The 19,308-nt window shown below is 30.0% G+C and overlaps 1 protein-coding gene across 1 annotated transcript in view; it reads left to right on the top strand.

Annotated features, from left to right (window-relative positions):
* Nucleotides 1-12,109: 12,109 nt before the first annotated feature.
* loaf (low-density lipoprotein receptor domain containing lost and found) overlaps nt 12,110-19,308 on the top strand; it is a gene marked incomplete at its 3' end in the record, with an annotated part of 95,690 nt that continues 88,491 nt past the window's right edge. Inside the window, exon 1 of the mRNA XM_088274034.1 lies at nt 12,110-12,501. Coding sequence (XP_088130160.1) covers nt 12,399-12,501 — 103 coding nt within the window. The remainder of the gene's footprint in view (nt 12,502-19,308) is intronic.

The following is a 19,308-nucleotide window of genomic DNA, read 5'->3' as shown; positions in this document are numbered from 1 at the left end:
TGTGTTTCTTATCATCTCAGCTGCACGTTGACTGATTCCAGGTGGTTTGATAATGGATTCAAGTTCGTTGCTTCCGATTTGCTCTCTATCGATAAGACTCAAAAGTTTGTCCCTCGGTAGTAATGTGTCATGAAATATATCAAATTTTGGCACAATTTTTCCCTTTTTTGGAGTTGTGTGGATATCCCCCGAAGGTGAATACATTCTTAGTTCAGGAGGAGCAGGTGCTAGAATTCGATAATTTTTAAACTTAACATTTCCTTCGGGAGTGAGCATCCTTTCGTAATAACTTTCGATCTTTGCAATCTCAATTTTATCGACACTTTCGTCTTCGTTGATCATGATCACTGGCGTTTTAGGGTTTAATTTACGCATTTCTATCTTTGAAGGCAGTTCTTCGTCTGCTAGTTTACAATCTGATGTTATTCTATTGTTTGTATCACTTTCACTGCACATATTGTTTTTCTGCTGTAAGCTGTCTTTTGTCTTAGGGCGACACCACTCGAAGCACTCATCAACACTGTCTTCCATTTTTACGATACAACGTACTTGATGTCGAATTATAGACTTAATTTTAACGCTTCCGTGACTTTTTCAAGGGACAGATAATCTTAGAAATACAACGGCTAATGTCTTTGTCAAGTTCAAAACTGTATTAAGGGATAACGAGTCAAGTACATTTTAAAGGATTATCCAATCAATATAAACATTGATACATTGTTGTCACTAAAAGTTTTCAAATGAAACCTGTCATGTATCTATCAACGTAGAATGAACGCACTGCCTGAAACCACTTTTTTGAATATATTATTATTATAAAAGTAATTGTTTAAAACATGTGTTAATAACAAGACACAGCGTACTGTTAAATGTTTATAAATTTTCAGTCACAAGATGCGAGCGTTGGTATACGAGTATATCCGACTTCTACTCGAAAGAACAGGACAGTGGTTAGAGTACTTATTGAAATGTAATGATAATGTGGTTGCATTTCAAATCCGCAACATTTGTAAGTCTTCTTTATTTATTTTCTGCGACTGTTATTAAGTATATTCCACGTATGCAGTTGATAGGATATGAAATTATGGTTACTTTTTAACACGGGGTGCAAAAAAGCATAGAAATAATGTTTTATGAAAAATATTAATCTTCAAAACATAATTTAATTGATCCATACGAAATTAACTACTATTGTAAAAAAGGGAAACTCCCTAGTTACAGGATAATTCAAAATAATTGTTTGTACATGTAGAAATTTATTTTTTATAATAATATATTTATTTTGGCCGTTTCCGTTATGCCGTAGTATGGTGCTTTTAACTTAAAAAAAAAACATTATTACTTTAAAAATGTATTAATATTTTATCAGAATTTTTAAATTAAAATTATCACTAGATATTACTCTAGTGAGTTAGTACACTTAACACGTATTTTATAAAAATGCTACCTTTCTCAGAATAGGTATTTTATATACCTAGTAAGGATATACAGTGTCCAGTATGTTTGTTTATGATTTAAATTAAATTTGACTTAATTGTGAAACCCTTTTCATTGTTGTAAACAAAATACATTTTATTATTTTCTATAATAAACGCCGAACCTGATATTCACGTATAGTTCTTGCGCAATACGAAACCGTTTTGTGTTCCTATTTCAATTTATTTTCCAAGGCTTCAAAATCGGAAAGACGAGTTGAACAATGATGGAGCGATGAGTGACATATCCAATAAGGGAAAGTGAGACCATCCTATCTCAAGTTGATGTACCAATATAAAGCTGCAGGTGAATTTTACGAAAATGGAGCCTACAATATCACAATTCATCAAATAAAAATACCAAACTTTGTTACCACTAGAACTTTGCAGTATTTTAAAAAGTGTTGCAAATCAAAAATATCTAAGAATTTCGACGTTTTATTTATTTATATAATGTTGATATTATTGTTAATTAAAAAAAAAACCGTTATTGAAGAAAGGATTGTTTTCAATCATTTTTAAATTGGTGATATTTTTACATTGAAAATCATTGAATATAAGTATATAGAACGTCGCTGTACTTAAAAAAGTGTATCACATAAAAATATTAAGGAATTTCGTCGTTTAGTTTAACATAATGTTAATATTTCTGTTAATTATAAAAAATATTAATTTTCCGTTACTGAAGGATTGTTTTCAATAAAGTTTTAATGGTGATAATTTTATTATTTTTTGACATCTCATTAAAAAAGAAGAAGAATATGGAAGTCTGGGCATTTACGGGGCTGACAACCGTCATCGGCTGGTTTAAGTGGAAATAGATGTCTCTAGTGAAGTTCTAGTGATTCAAGAACAAGGTTTCTAAATTGGTTCATATATATATAGAACTTCCAAGAATTTTAGTAGTGTGGTTGTCAATAATGGGTAGAATTGGTGAATGTTACACGTGTGTAAAGTGATCACTTAAACCAGCCGATGACGGTCATCAGCCCCGTAAATGCCCAGACTTCCATATTCTTCTTCATCTTTGATGAGATGTCAAAAAATAATATGAAAATAACTCCTGTAATTGGAGATAATCCAGATTTTGTGAACAAGTATTTGGACACACTCAAAATGTTGTGATAATTTTACATTACAAATAATTGAATATTCACGGTATATTTACAAAATAAAAATAAACAAGTTTTTAAAACATTTTAAAAAATCACCTGTGAATGGAGCTATTTCACATTGTATCAAGCAATCGAAAGCAATATCCAAACGAATGACAAACAGAACTGTCACTTTGTACTTTTTATGCTTGCATCAAAATTACCAACCGCTACCTTAACACATCTCTTACTCTGCATGTAAAAAATAACTCGTGTTGAGCGAAACAAAAATGTTATAAAATATATTCTGACAAAAATAACAATATGTAGAGATAAAAACAAAAATCTAATGAAAAGTAAAATCTGAATCATCGTCCAAAAAAGGAAAGTTGCTTATTTTTGTTTCGAATTTTTTCCATAGATATTATGGTTATAATTTTAGAAAATGATGCAAAAGAAACATGCACTATTGTAATTTATTAGATTAATCGCATAAAAATGGAAACTTAATGCACCTACAAAATATATTTTTCATTCCTTGATTTAAATCTTGATAGAAAACAATCCATTGAAAGTTTTACAAAACTCTAATAAAAATTAATTAACGTTTAGACGAAAAGGCAAATTATTAAGGTGAATTTATAAGTTTCCTTATTTTTAACGTGATAACATTTATTTTAAATTATGTTTTACTCAAACCCAAGAGCTGTTCGTCATCCCTTTTTCTGAAAATGTATATATGTTATTTATTGAAATATGTATCTAATATTTTAACATTTCATTCGAAATTAGTAAATAATTTTCGTTGAATAATCTTTATACTTATCGGAAATTCACATTTTCTCGGTCATTACTTTTGATAACATGATTATAAGTGACGTCAAATTTTGAGAATCCTGATAACAAGCGATAAAATTGATTGGCAGGTGTGGTAAATCGAGCATTTACATTTTTCATCTCAATTGAAAAAAGACAATCGTTTTTAAAATATTGTTTTGATAATTTTGTACTATTTGAATACATAACTGTGTTCATGTTATCGAGATTTTCAAATTTCATTTCAATACAACATTTTTTTTTCAACACGAGTACAATCTTATCAATTAATTTTGTATAGGTGTCCGCCTCCATAGTTATCGTTGTATTTGGTTACTGTGCTGGAGGTTCCGGGTTCGATTTCCAGGAGGGTTCAAAATAATTATAAATGATTTTTCACCCAATTCATTGAATATTATCTTTGACTGGTACATAAAGCGCAATGCTGATAGATAGCCTTTCCTTCGTGTATTTTAAAATCAAGAAAACACTACTTCTTTAGGGTGCAGTATCTTACGTATCATTGGACGCAAATAAGGGTTAGAAAATGTATAAAAAATGTTAAAAATGGAATAAATAAAGGATAAAAAAAATATGTGAATTTTGAATTATCATTAGTACAGTTTTTTTATCGAAGTGGTGTTGAACACGTACGCCCTTAAATCCCGACAGTTTAAAAGTGGCATGCTGAAATTGAATTTAAACATTACCAGAATTTTAGACACCAGGTCATAATAATTTTTTGTACAATTTATATTCTGTTATTTTCTTAGTAACACATACTAATTCAAAGGTACGTTGATTAATGAGAAAACTAAATCTGGAATTAAATTAAGGGGTGGAAAAGTTATTTAAATTATTTTGAAACTGGTTTATTCTTAATTATATCTCACAGTTTCCAACTCGGGAATATTTTCAACTTTTCCATCGGGATGAGCAAGTTCGGATCGAGTGGTAAGGATAGCAGCGGACAACAGCATAAGAGGTAGCAGACCCCCGGGAAGACCACCTAAACGATGGAGGGACAGCTGGTCTTCCACCTCCCAGGAGCGCACCGGAGAATGACAGGACATAGTCCTTAATAAAGAAGAAGAAGAAGAAGAAGTTTCTAACTGCTGGGTTGTGGAAGAAGATTCCATACCATTAGAGCTGACAGTTGTAACTGATCAAATTGTAAAAAGTCATTTAGGTAAATTGTCTAAAATGTAGTTTAAAAAAAATCTACATCTGCTTTACTCTGCATTGAATTACATAAAAAGAAAGAGGTTTCATTAGTAAAACGTTTCCAATGCAGTACGATGCAAGAATTATATCACACCTGAATATTGATCACATGCTGCATAATCAATAATTGTCGAGATTTGTGTTTTCGTTGATATCCTATTTGTAATTCCTTCCATACAACGGCAACATGATTTTTTTTGTAACATCTATTTTTGCTTTAGAGTAATCCTTCATTATGTTTGAATATCGGGATTTTTGACATCTACATAGTTATTTGAATGCCAGAATTTTGAGAATTGAAAGTATAAATATCTGAGTTTTTTAAAACTATATTAATTGGTTCGGCAATCAATTTGTAGTAATTTTTATCCATTTTTATTATCAATTTAATTTAACCTGTTAAATACCACTGTGAAAAAGTTACTAATTGGCGTAAACTTGAACATATCATTCAACGCCATATATAAAAAATCGTCCATTTTCTGTTGTGCATGTTTTCGGAATGCCCAGAAAATGTACTAAAGCAAAAGCGGCATATTTTAAACTTAATATTTACCCGCTACAGGGCAGCAAGTGTTGTTTTTGCATTTTGAAGAAAAGTTATAGTTTAATTATTTTTTTTAAATATAAGAACTTAATATTTTTCAAATGGAGAAAAATTATTCAGGTTTACCTAAAAAGATCTGTTGCCCAATAAAAAGTTCAATAAGTGGCTTGATATTTATTTTTAATACATTTTATGATATTTTGAAACTTTAAAAAGGATCTCCCTGAAAATCAAGTTTTTTGATTTATGACGTTGTTGAAATGAGTGAGCGATATGATTTAAAAAAAGCATGTCTACTTTGATAAATTCGGTCACTTTATAGTGTAATATATCCATAATAAATATTTTTTTAGGCAAAAAAACTCTTCCTTAAAATCTACAGTGAAATGTATTTAGATGCATTCAGTCTCATTATCAAACTCCGTTTAGTTTTTAGTTTAAATGATGTTGCATCGTATTGCATGTTTGATAATGATCCTACATGCATCGAAACATGTGTCACAATAGACATTAATAATTATTGTTATTTATTAGTTTGGTAAAATTTTAATTAAAAACATAAAGCTACGTTTACATTGTTAATAAATATATATACACACTTTAGTAGAAGTGATATAAAATTATTTATACTTTAACGTTAGTTAGTAAGTTTAAAAAATTAACTAACTTACCACCATGCCGTTTCCCCTCAGGGGTAGGTAGAGAGAATAGAAAGCCATACCACACTGTCTTTGCAAAAATACTTCACCTCTTCCACATCATGCATCTCCTCATACATATCCGCCGATTATTTCGACTCTCGACCCGGCCGCTTTCGAGTATTTGATATACCTGATCGTGACAAGTTTTCTTCGGTCGACCTCTACTTTTTCCACTGCATTCGTCTGATACATTAGTTTTACAGTTCTTTCCTCATTCATTTGTTTCACATGCCCAAAACCATCTCAACACACCTTTCTTAATAAATCTACAATATAATGCTCATTTCAGCCTTGCATTTTTTTCTTATTTCGCCATGCGAAAAAATATCTTACCTAAATATCCTAAAAAGCAAATAAATAATGCCCATTTATGTATTAATTTTTAAATCAAACACATATTTTTTGAGTCTACTAAGTTGTATTTTATTAACAAAAACATATAAAAAATTATATTTTGACAATTATTTTTATGTGTTTTTGTAAATAAAATACAACTTAGTAGACTCAAAAAATCTGTTAGGTGTAAAATAAATACATAAATTAAAATGGAGTTCTACAAATTAAACGCCAAATCAATAAATAAATAATGCTCATCTGAAAAAAAATGAGAGCCCCTATGGCTCCATTGTTTTTATCATAATTACGTCAGAAAAATGCATTTCAAAAATATTTTATCTCTTAGATAGTTTGATTCTGCTGTGACGTTTCATATTATTATCTTTTTATACGTAAATTTGCCTAGATATTAGAATATATCCAGTTTTTTGGCAGTCCGAAATATCAGCAAGTGGTTGAGAATGCCTCGTATTGAGCCATTATGGTTTGGTATTCGAGACCACTGCTGATCGATCATAATTTTTTTTTTATCTTTTTTTTTTTAATTCCTAACATAAAAATATGTTTGTATCTCTTTTATCTATCGAAATTCTTAGAATTAGAAATTGATTTTGTGGAATAATTTAAATTAATTTATATAAACAACCGTTTGCATTGATCAAGGTGAGATACATATATGTCGACAATGAGATGGTAGTGCGAAATAAAAAATTAATTGAAAAAAAACTTGAATTTCGATATCAAGGTTGAGATAGTTGACATTTTATATTTTTGTTTTTTTTTACAAAATTTAATAAAACAAATATTTTAAAAAACAAATTACCTCTCCAATATAGCAAATTGCTTGTGTTAGGGAGGAAAATTTGTTTGTAGTTTATTCCAACATTTTAAAATTTATTTCCTATGATATATCATCGCTTTAATTTACCCTATTTAATATATTATAATATAATAAATAAGTAAAAAAATGTAAAAGCAAACTTTATTAAAAAGGAACGCTTTAAAAATGTTTTCATATTTGTGAAATAATTCAACTATTTAATATTAATTTTGAACAAAATCAATTAAAAGTTTTAAAAAAAAAATATTTTTTTAAACTTATTTTCTAATAAGTTTTTTAATAGAGATTAAATATGCGTATCTTATTAAACATATTCGGAAAATAGGAAAATTGGTTCGCGTCTTACTGAATTACTTTAGCGCCATCTATTGTAATCACATCAAAGCAATAACTCGTTTACTTTAAACATCTTCAACATAATGAGATACGTTAATTTATTCATTTTCTATTTGATATTTCAGAATAAAATAGGTAATTATGATATTCGATTTCAATAGGTGACAGGTTAATAAACATTTAAGGTTTAATTTTTCTTAGTACTTAATACAAACGGAACACTGATATTAATAAAATGATTATTTAATTGATAAAATGTGATACAATATATGTAAACTAAATGGAATCATAGAAAATTATTCTTTAATGTCAATTTCTGATAATATCAATTCATTTAGATTTTCATATTCACAGTTATCGTTTTTGTATCTCTCAATGATTTTATTGGTTTCATATGTATATTAAAAAAAAACAATGAAAATAATATATGATTTATGAAAGGGTATTGTATTTATAATTTGTACGTCGATTGCATGTTATGTATGTACATATATGTGTTTATTTTTCTGGCTAAAGGCTCCAAGACAATGATCTATAAATAAAATAAAATATGAATTTTACTCAGATCAATTATTAGAATCAGTTATCAGCAGTTATCTAGATTAACGCATATATTCACAGTACTCTCTTTAATAAACATATCGCAGAACACTTAATTTTATTAATGGTATTTAGACACTTTTTGTTGAAACATACGCTAATTTATTTGATCGCGAAGATGGTGCTGATGTCAGTGTATTATAAATACGAGTAAATTTACATATTTTTTTATTTTAATTTCGAGTAAACCACCAATAATTGAGTGATACATGCCACATAGAATTAAATTTTAAAATTACCTTTATGCTTTTATATGTATAAATGTTCGAAAAAATAACAGTAAGCATAAAATATTATGCTTACTGTTATTTTTTCGAACAATTTTCCATTTCATGATAATGAATTTGATAAATTTAGAAATTCCAATTTAAAATTTCCAAAATACTTTTTTCTCATAAATATAAAAATTCGACACTCGAAAAAAACAAACAAAATCCCAAAATACGAAACTCAAAAACAGATCGAATCAAGCAGGATTCCCGTCTTCTAGAAAAAATGCAGAGTTGACCGGAATTGAAAATAATCTTTTTGCAAGAGGGTTATTTTAAAATAATACAACAATTCAAATTACAAAAGAAGCCAGGTTAAAATAATAATACCTGTAATATGAAACCCTTCATCAAATTTGTAGGTGAAAAGAGTAGAAACTTCCTAAGATATTTAAGGGATTAAGAAATTAAAATATCTTAAACGGAAATTATTATAAGTATCTTCAAAATTATTAATTTAACGCTAGCTTCTTTACCAACACTAAGTGATTGGCAAAATGTTGGGCTGGGAAATGAAATCAATATTTTTTTTAAAACTTTTTTAATTTACTGACTTTGTTAGTAACAATTAATAAGCCAAACATGGTCGCAGAATGTTGATTTCATATTTTGATCCAGCTTTTTTCAAATTAAGGGTAAGAATACACTAATTTTACACACCCAATAAGACAGGGGTTGAAAACCATAATTGAATGTAATTATTATTAAAATGCACTATTAAATTTATTCAATTTAAATTAATTTTGTCAGGCAACTTTTGGTTATAAAACCATACCTTGTTGGGTATATATGTATATATAGCTTAGAATTTTCCTAGCCTCCCACTAGTCTGATGATGTCGGTAACAATGAAACCTAGTAACTGGTCAAATAAAATTAATGTGGAAAAAACTAGTTATTTTATTATATAATACCAACGTAACACACGGTTTTTTTTTTCAAAATACCTCTGATGAGTGCGAATATTTTTTTCATTTGCTATGTGAATATATTACGGAGGTAAACTTCAAAACTCATGCCAGTATTTATTGTATTTTGAGTATTTATTACACATTAACATGTCTAAGAATCAATGTGTATTAGAAATATTTTACAGGGAGGATTAGGGGTTAAAAAAACACACGTCGTATTAATAGTATGGAATATATTTCTTGCACTGCATCATAAAAACTCAGTGTTATCTTGATCATTATTTGACACATGATTGAAAGGTGATCACCCTTCCGCTTCAGGTACCAGTCCAGCGTAAAATTAAATAAATATTACAATCTTATTCTATATATCTCAGTCGTACAGGAGAAAGTGACCAACTAACAAAACGTAAAATGTTCAGGAGGTCCATTTAAGTCACTTTTGCTTGGCAAGAAAATAATCATCGATGCAATTAGTCATTTTTAACAAGTCAATTTATTATATTTCCAAGTTTAAAATCGCTTTTCGAATTTGTCAGGGTAATATTAAGCAAGTAAGATATCAAATAGTAAATGATCACGTTTTTGTAAAAAAATGCACTTGGTCACTTTTTCCTGTATGACTTTGATATAATAATCTATATTAATTATTATGTATACAAAGTGTCACAAGTTAAGTACAGTATGATAATTCTGAGTATAGCGCACACTCTTTGACACGTACTCAGCTTCCCGTTTCCACTCTCCATTAGCGCGCCTGCCGAGACTGGCATAGTAAGGAAGGAAGAACAGTGGTGGACTGGGTAGGACTATTGGGGATAGTGAGGACATTCAATAATCCAATGGTTATTCGTTTGAAAGTATACTCTTGGGATAGTTGATTTCGGAAAAGTTAAAAACTAAGAAGAAAAAAAATCATTTCGTTTTATAAAATAAGGAAAAACATTTTTTTAGTTTAGGGAGAGCACATTTCCTCTGCAATGCTTTTACTCTAATATTTATTCTATTTTTTTTCTGCAGCGCAAGACTGAATATGTATAAAATATAAATAATATACCTTGCGGGAAATAAATAAATATAAATATGTTATTCAATATTTATTTTATCGCTGGCTTGCGATAAAGAAAGAATTTATAATCGAAAAAAAGGTGTTTTGTTATATGGTTATGTCTATGATTCGGATTGTTGTAATACAGATTTTTCAGTTCGATAATTTTTTTTCTAATTTTTAATTATCGTAGTTTTTGCCGAAATAGTGCAAACGTAGACTTGATAAAGATAGGGTTGTCATTAATTTGGCGTTTTTATGAAAAATTCCACATAACTACTTCAAGGTGGTGATATTTTTTACTACCAAGATGACCAAACACCAACAGTTAAAAAAACAGTGATTTAAACTATATATTTATAATATAGAGCAATCTGAAAATAAGGGCATCGATCTAGAAATCCAAGCCTGATTTCACATATACACTTTATTCTATCTATAAGGCTTTACCGAATAAATATACTTAGATTTATTTTTACATTTTTTTTCTTAGATACATAGATACATTCATAGATACATATTAATTTCATAGATACATTGACTTTATGTATTACGGCTCTTTAGGCATGGCCTGTGTTGAGCCGAAATTCTAACATGTTAATAAAATTTTTAATTTTTTAAATTTTTTAATATTATTATTTGTTTTTTTATTATTTTTATTTATTAGTTATTATTAGATATCGTATAAATCTAACGTTTGATGTAGCCAAAGCTGCAAAGAGTACAGTATCAACGCATTGTTATCTTCATCATTTATTATCATGAAAGCAAAGTGATTAGTCCTGCTCGACATTTACAATTCTGGGATGGTGAATATATTCAAGTAAAAACGCACTAATATTAATTTTATGACCTCTGAAAATAGGGATCGGGACTTCCAGTAGAGTTGCCAAACGGAGGCAGATGAACAGAATTGTAGATTGACTAGTTTTAAAAACACCATAGGGATTTTCTGTCTCTAGTCCGCCGCTGATGTAGATATATGATGTAGGTATAGTGGTATATTTTATGCAGTGAAGTTAATAGTTAGGGGATGCTTAGAGTGTCACTAACTTGTATTATGGAGGCACTTGTATCTAATATCATCATTCAACAATACACATTACTTATCTTCTTGCGAAATTGTAACGATCTTCCATTTTTTCAAATTTATTATTTTAACGAAATATTTATGATTCTCTCAATATTTTATTTAATCAATCGACTAAATAAGACCGGGATTTACGAATAAAACTTGATATTAACGCGTCCTTATCTCAGGCTATAATTTACATTACTTTGAGTATATATATATATATATATATATATATATATATATATATATATATATATATATATATATATATATATATATATATATATATATATATATATATATATATATATATATATATATATATATTTATATATATATTTATATATATATATATATTTATATATATATATATATATATATATATATATATATATATATATATATATATATATATATATATATATATTATATATATGTATATATATAAATAATTAAAGAGTCTGTCACATTATATTTCATTCGAATGTTTTCACGAAGCAAAGAAAAAACTTTTTTAGTAACAATAAGATCTCTAAAATTATGTATTACCCTTCAGCATATAAAGTGGAGAATGTAGGCAATTTGTTACCTATTGATATCATATGAATTAATTGCACCGATAAATAAGGTGCAACAGCTCCCCGACCCTCTCCCCCTCCCCCTGCCAGATGGACAGCAACCCCGAGACGCACAGATGGAATGCCGCCCGGTCTGCCGGACACCGCGCGTCGGCGTCGCTACGTCTGCATCCCTCCTCCCTGGGGGTGGGGGGTGGGGGGACCGGCGCAGCTAGACGCCGCGCAGAGCGCCGCGCGCGACCACCCTCCATTCCTCAACCGACCATCGCACCCACACCACGCGTACCGCGTCACAGCCGCGCGCTCAACCCAACATGGCCACCGCCAACATTTAAATCACCCTAATTTGTGTGTGTAAATAAATAAATAAATAAATAATTTAATAAGTCAATCCATGCAGTGTTTCACTATCAATTCGCTAACCCTGTTCTGTTAGTGACGGCCGGACGCCGAAGGGGTAGGGATCGATTTTCGAGTAGTGTTGCATTTGTAGGTTATGTGCACTGGTGGGGAGATGGGGCTTCGCGGGTCGCGCTGGTGTCGCTGAGATGGACTGGAGGATCCGCGGGGGGGGCCTCGGGGCTCTGCCCCCGCTCTTGCTGCTCCTCATGATGTGCTTCCAGGCGGTCTCGGCTGAAAAGAGCAAATTCTGTAAGTCAGCTTTTCTTTACACCTTTTGTATGCATTACCGTCATAAGTATATCTCCCTCGATGTTTTGGGTGTACGAAATTGTTTATTTTATAAACAAGATATAAAAATCAGGCAATAAAATTTTTAATCTGTTTTAAGCCTTTTTAGTGTTAATATCTCCAACGTACATTGAGAGTACGAGTAAGGTTTTAAATATATTTTATAGCTTTTAACTTGGAGCTTAAAACTGCAATGCATGAAACAAAACAAATGTATTATTTATTACAAAGATTTAAGTTTTGAACTTACATTTCTTGGTAGAATTGCATTTTATAGAAAAAATAACAACTGTGTAGTTTATCCAATATTATTTTCTATTTGACCAGTGAATGGGTTTCTACCGGGAGACTAGTCTGATGATGTCAATTATGACGAAACCTGGTCGCTGGTCAAATAAAATTTATGTGCAAAAAACTAAATAGTGTGTGTTATTTTATTCTAAAGAAATTATTTTTTCTGGACCCTTTTAAATGACGAAATTATTTTACCAAAATAATTAATTCTCATTATTAAAAACACTATAAAAATTTGTGAACCGTCTTTAAGAAAAAACAGCTATCAAATTATAAAAAGAGAAAAAATCGTCAGCAATTTTATTGTTTATGTGAGACGAGTTCACGAATGATGATGTGATTTGGAAAATTTGGCATGTTCAAGAATTTTCATATTTTTAAATTTGATTTAAGACAGCTTAAAAAAATGCATAGATATTATCATTTGGAAGATGTTTACCCATAATACTATATAGTCTTTATTCATAAACAAAAATAAAATTATATCATTTGATAAAAGGCTGAAAAACAAACGGGTCAAATATTATCAAATAATTTGAACTGACAAGTTACAAAAACATGTATGTATATTGAATCGATTATATTATTTTTATTCCATCTTTCACAGTAATTATTTTTGGAGAAAATAGCATTTGTAATCAGCTTCATTACATTTATGTTAAATTGACCGTCGACTGCGAAACTGGTATCGCTAGTACGATTAATAAGATTACAGATAATTACTGTAAAATTACAGATAATAATTACAAAGAATAATTTCAATAAAAATATTGTATTCTATTGGGTTGTAATTTAGTATTGAATGTTTTTTTTTAATATAACAATATATATTTTTCAAAAAGTTTTTTGGCAGTTTCATATGCATATGCATATGTGTGTGACTTGGTCATTACATATTTCTTTATCAGGGCAGTTTTTTAATCTGATTATTTAAATGATTTTAAAATTGTCTTGTTTAAATAAATTTTAAAAGAAAAATTACATGAAATCATAATTTTAAACCCCATCGTTGTGTATGTAATATTTAGTCTAGTCTAGTCTATAATTTTGTCTAGCCTCCCACTAGTCGAATGATGTTGGTAACGACAAAACCTGTTCAAATGAAATAAAAGTGGGGAAAAAACTATTTATTTACAATTTTGAGTGGGTTCAAAACATTGCTCGCCACTCTGGGTTCCTCCATATAGGAGTTATTTGGATTGACATCTCAACATAGATGAAGAAGAATATGGAAGTCTGAGTGATCACTTTATACACGTGTGACATTGACCATTCATTACTTACGTGCATTGAATAAGGGTCTTTGCTAAATTACAAGCTTTTTCAACCATAGATGATGTCGAGAACTCACATATGAAAAAACTTGTCATCTGATGGATTCATATAAATTCCAAATTTTGATTAGTATGGTTATCAATCTCCATCCATCTATTTTCATCTTCATCTTTGTTTGTTTTTAAAAAAAAAAAATATTAAGAATAACTCGGAAAGCCTCTACTTTCAGAGGCTTGTCTGTAGGTAGGATAGTAAGGATAAGGAAAGCAAATGTGAAAACTACATCATTAACACACAAAGCAATTAAAAATAAATCTTTCTTAAATTTATTTAGCAATTCTCAGGAATTGAACCTGAGACGCCTATTTCGCAGTCGAGCGTCTACCCAAATACGCCACGACGCCTGTCGATGTTCTGTTGAAGTGTACTTTATATTTAGTTGTATTTTTATATTAAATGAAAATCCACCAAAAAACATTAGTGCAAAACTTAAATTTAATAATACTCGTACTATGTAGATTTAATAAAAATAAAAATAAACATACTTCCACTATCTCTGTATAATGATGTTAAATATGTAATTATTTTTTAAAGACGTACCTATAATTTCCATGTTTCGCTCCCTTTGTAAGTTTATTTAGAGAGTTTTTCGTCTCTCCCGTTGGGACATTTCTTTTAAAAGCCGATTCATTATTCTTTTGTTTGTCGCAAAGAAATAATAAAAGCTCGCTAAAAGATAAAGTCCCGGCGCTCGAAGACGAGAGAAAGGACCTTTTCGTTCCTTTAAAGCGAACTGATTACCCTATGGCCCGTCTGCTGTCCCCGGCCTGGAACGAATTCCGTTTCTCCCCACCTAATTACATTGTTCGAACATCGTAGACACTGAAAAATACCCCTAAGAATTACGCTGTCCTGAATAAAGTAAAGCAATTCATACATCTCAATTTTAAAATGTGCCTCAATAGTGTAATGGTTATTTGAAGAATTAACCGCTTGTTTAGTACCACTTATAGAGTTTTATTTTCACTACAAAATAACTTTATATTTTCATAAACACGTGATTACAAAAAAAAAACATATTAAAACCTTTTTTTAAAAATAATCATCATATCATTCCTCAATGTTAATCCCGAATCAAAAAATAATGCAATGGTTTATATATGAATAAACAAAACATGTGTTCGAATATACAAAACATGTGTTCAACCAATAGCCACTTATGGAATTGAGGCAAGAGCAGATACTTCTAGAACAAAATCTCGACTTCGAACCTCCGAGATGAAGACTCTCCGATCCATAACCGGAAACACATTGCGAGACCGAGTAAGAAATACCGACATCGGAAGCATGTGTAAGACGGAGGATATCGTGAGGTGGGGACGACAACGCGGGCGATACTGGAATGATCATGTAAACAGAATGTCAGATGACAGACTTCCACATGTCGCCCTTCAAGGAATCCCTAAAGGACGCAGACCCCCAGGCAGACCTCCAAAAAGGTGGAAAGACAGCTGGGAGTCAACATCCCAAGAGCTAAAAGGGGAAGCACAAACAGATCCTTAAGATCTAGAAAAAGAAGTAGAAGAATAAGAAGAAGTATATATATGGTATAACAATTCGCCGCTACTCATTTCCACTAAGTGACAAGGTATGTATCTTGCGAAATGAAGATTAACGATTAACGATTAGACGCAGAGAAACTAGAACGCCACACCAATCTGTCTTTGCAAACAATTTTCTCTTCGTACATACCCGCCGATTATTTCGAATCCTGACCTGACGTCTTTCAGGAGTTATTTTTTACATTATTTTTGACATCTCAACATTGATGGAGAAAAATATGGAAGTCTGTAAAATGATCACGTGTGTAAAGTGATCACTTAATCAAGCCTATGATGGTCGTAAGTCCTGTAAATGCCCAGAATTCCATCTTCTTCTTCATCTATGTTCTGGTGTCAAAAAATAGTGTAATGGTTGATACTCTTACATACATATTTCGTATTATAATTCACGGTTTCTCATTTCCACTTAGAGAAAAAGTATGTATCATGCACAGCAAAGATATAACGATTAGACGCAGATAGAATAGAACGCCACACCAATTTGTCTTTGCAAATAATCTTCACCTCTTCTCCGACTCCTAACCTGACCTCTTTCAAGTACGCTTAGACTATAAGCTTAGAATTTATACTCGTATAATTTACGTATTCTTTTGTAATATTCCTTACAAATTTAAATTCTAAATCAGCTTGCAATTTTCTTTGATTAAACTCTCATCTTAGAACGCCAAGATACATTTTCGTATTCAGGTTTATATATATTAACATAAAGCTAAGACAAGCATTATCGATAAAATTAAGGAAGGTATGTTGAGATGGTTTGAACATGCAGAACGAATGAGTGAGGAAAGAACAGTAAAATAAATTTATGAGGCGAATGTAATTGGGGAAAGGAGCAGAGGAAGACCGAAAAAAACTTGGCACAATCAAGTATGCCAAATACTTGAAAGTGGTCAGGTTAGGACTCGAAACAATCGGCGGGTATAAGGAGATGCGGAAGAGTCGAAGAATGTATATATATATATATATATATATATATATATATATATATATATATATATATATATATATATATATATATATATATATATATATATTTATATATATATATACAAATATATATATATATATATATATATATATATATATATATATATATATATATATATATATAAATATATATATATATATATATATATATATATATATATATATATATATATATATATATATATATATATATATATATATATATATATATAAATATATATATAAATATTTATTTATATATATATATATATATATATATATATATATATATATATATATATATATATATATATATATATATATATATATATATATATATATATATATATATATATATATATATATATATATATATATATATATATATATATATACTTATGCAAAAGAAAGCCCTAAGTTGGAAATTTCCTTTCAAGTTCCTATAATCTCGAGCGAAGTTCTCCCGAGCCTACAGAGCCTCAGGGAACTATTCACGTGTTGAATATTTGTCATGAGTTTTGGTGCTTAAATGAGATGTAAATCCTTTTTATTCGAACACGTGCGATGGCGCGGTTTTTTCTAGAAAATCTCGCAAGAACAACATTACTTTTTCGCATTTTACATAATGTCGTCTCGAGGATTTGCTTTTTTATTATTCAAAAGTTGGCACCGACTGATTATTTTACAAGTCCACATCTTTCCTTTTTTCCTTATTGTCATTCGAGTTCTATGAGGGAACGAAATACATCGAGCTAACACCGGAGGAATCATGATTTATACAATCTGATAAAATCCGGGATTACAAAACATTTATAAAACATTTCGGTTAAAGGAAAGTCTCTTTTGGTTTTCGTTTTGTATAAAAGCTAATTGAATAACATAAATGCTTCAAGTTTATACATTTATCACGTATATTATTCGTTTACATCCTTTTAAAAATTTGTATTACAAACTTAATAAGGAAAAAGTTTTTAAAATTGCAAGTCATAAATATATTCCTTTTTGTGATGTAATATTGTTACAACAGACAAACTTTGCTACTTGTTACTTAGGAAATTCGCTTAAGGAATTGTCTTTTTCTGGAAGTTCTTTGTTGCTGCTTTTGTTTTTTCTTAGACATTGTTTTAAAAGAGAAATAAATCCATCGTTTAGGTTATTTATGTAAATAACAAAAAATATTCGTTCACTGATTCTTAAATCACTGATTTCTTCGAAATTTTTACACGTTGCATTAATGTGAGTAATGTATTTATCTGTGACAGGTAAAATATGCTTTTCAAAAGAGCTTTTCGACTGAGATGGCAGCTCTATCTGTTAAACGTAACAGTTACAAACGCAATATTAAAAAAATTCTAATGGTGAACGGCGTGTTTCTTGACAACTGCTGTCATTTAGGTTTATTAATGTTTTCGATTCCATTGCCATTTCAAACATTTTCATTCCTTTACAAGCATTGAGAAATTAAACAAAAGTGAAATTTGTTTATTCTGTTTTACTTATTTTTTGATTAACAAGACTGAGCCACAGCAACGGGCTGCCGGATAAAGCTTGTAATCAATAAATTATCTGTATATAATATATCGAGGGCTACTGGCAAAAACCGTTAACTCTAAAATCCCTGTTTGAATAATCCCTGTTCTTTAAAGCTTTTAGCCTGCATAAAATACCCGCTATTAAACTTGAATTAAAATTTACTTTTAAAACCTCATGTTTTTGACATCTCAAAATACAAAGTGTATTTTGCCGGTTTATAGAACGTTGAAAACTTTATAATATGGATCATTAAGTCAACATTTCACATTTTTGAGTTAACGTTTTTTGCCAGTTTACCCACTATATCTTTCTCGTCGATAAAACCATGTGTTATAGTACAAACAATATAAAATCTCTATTAGGAATACTATAAAACTGATTTATTAGCAACGAACTATCTAGAGCACCCCCAAAGTCCACAAAATTTAACTACAATTCGTGCGAATATTTTTGAAGCTTTTTTTTATATCAATGGTTTTGGGTAGACGAGATTAACGATGGAATTTCATAAACTTTTCCATCACTGTTGTTTCATATGGACTCCTCAAGGCTTAAGGGATCCTTCTTGTGATTTCCAGCACGGTAATCAAATGCACTTACCACTCGAAAACATATTATTGTGTTAATCACTTTGAATTCGACCAAGTCTTAATCTTTCTATATTTCAAAAGTCTTACTAAGGAATCAGAAGGGAAGTGATTCATTAGAATCCTAATAAATTGGCTATTGAGCTTTGTTAGGAAATTCGTTTGGGGGTGTGCCAGACTGGGGCTGGAACGGGCCAAGAATAAAACAAACAATGGATATTAAGAAGTGTGAGAAATCGACGATCTTTGGATTCGATTTGCCGCACGGCGCCAGCTTCCAAAACAATAAGTTTGTGTTGAAAAATAAAGGACCTCGTTACGCGACGCCAGTTCATCGAAACACAAAAGGAATGACAGTCAAAATTACTTTCAGACCACTGCCACTGGGTTCAGTCTTAACTTCGTTTGCTTCAGTTAATTTAACAATGGGCGCATGTCATGAAATTCAATATGTTTACGAGAAACGGAAAAAGAAGTAATATTTTTACGTA

The sequence above is a fragment of the Brachycentrus maculatus genome, unplaced genomic scaffold, assembly GCF_059751285.1.
Source record: "Brachycentrus maculatus isolate JH-2025_06_01 unplaced genomic scaffold, ASM5975128v1 h1tg000626l, whole genome shotgun sequence".
NCBI classification, from domain to species: domain Eukaryota; kingdom Metazoa; phylum Arthropoda; class Insecta; order Trichoptera; family Brachycentridae; genus Brachycentrus; species Brachycentrus maculatus.
The sequence above is the reverse complement of the archived record's forward strand: the minus strand, read 5'-3'. Positions and strand labels throughout refer to the sequence as shown.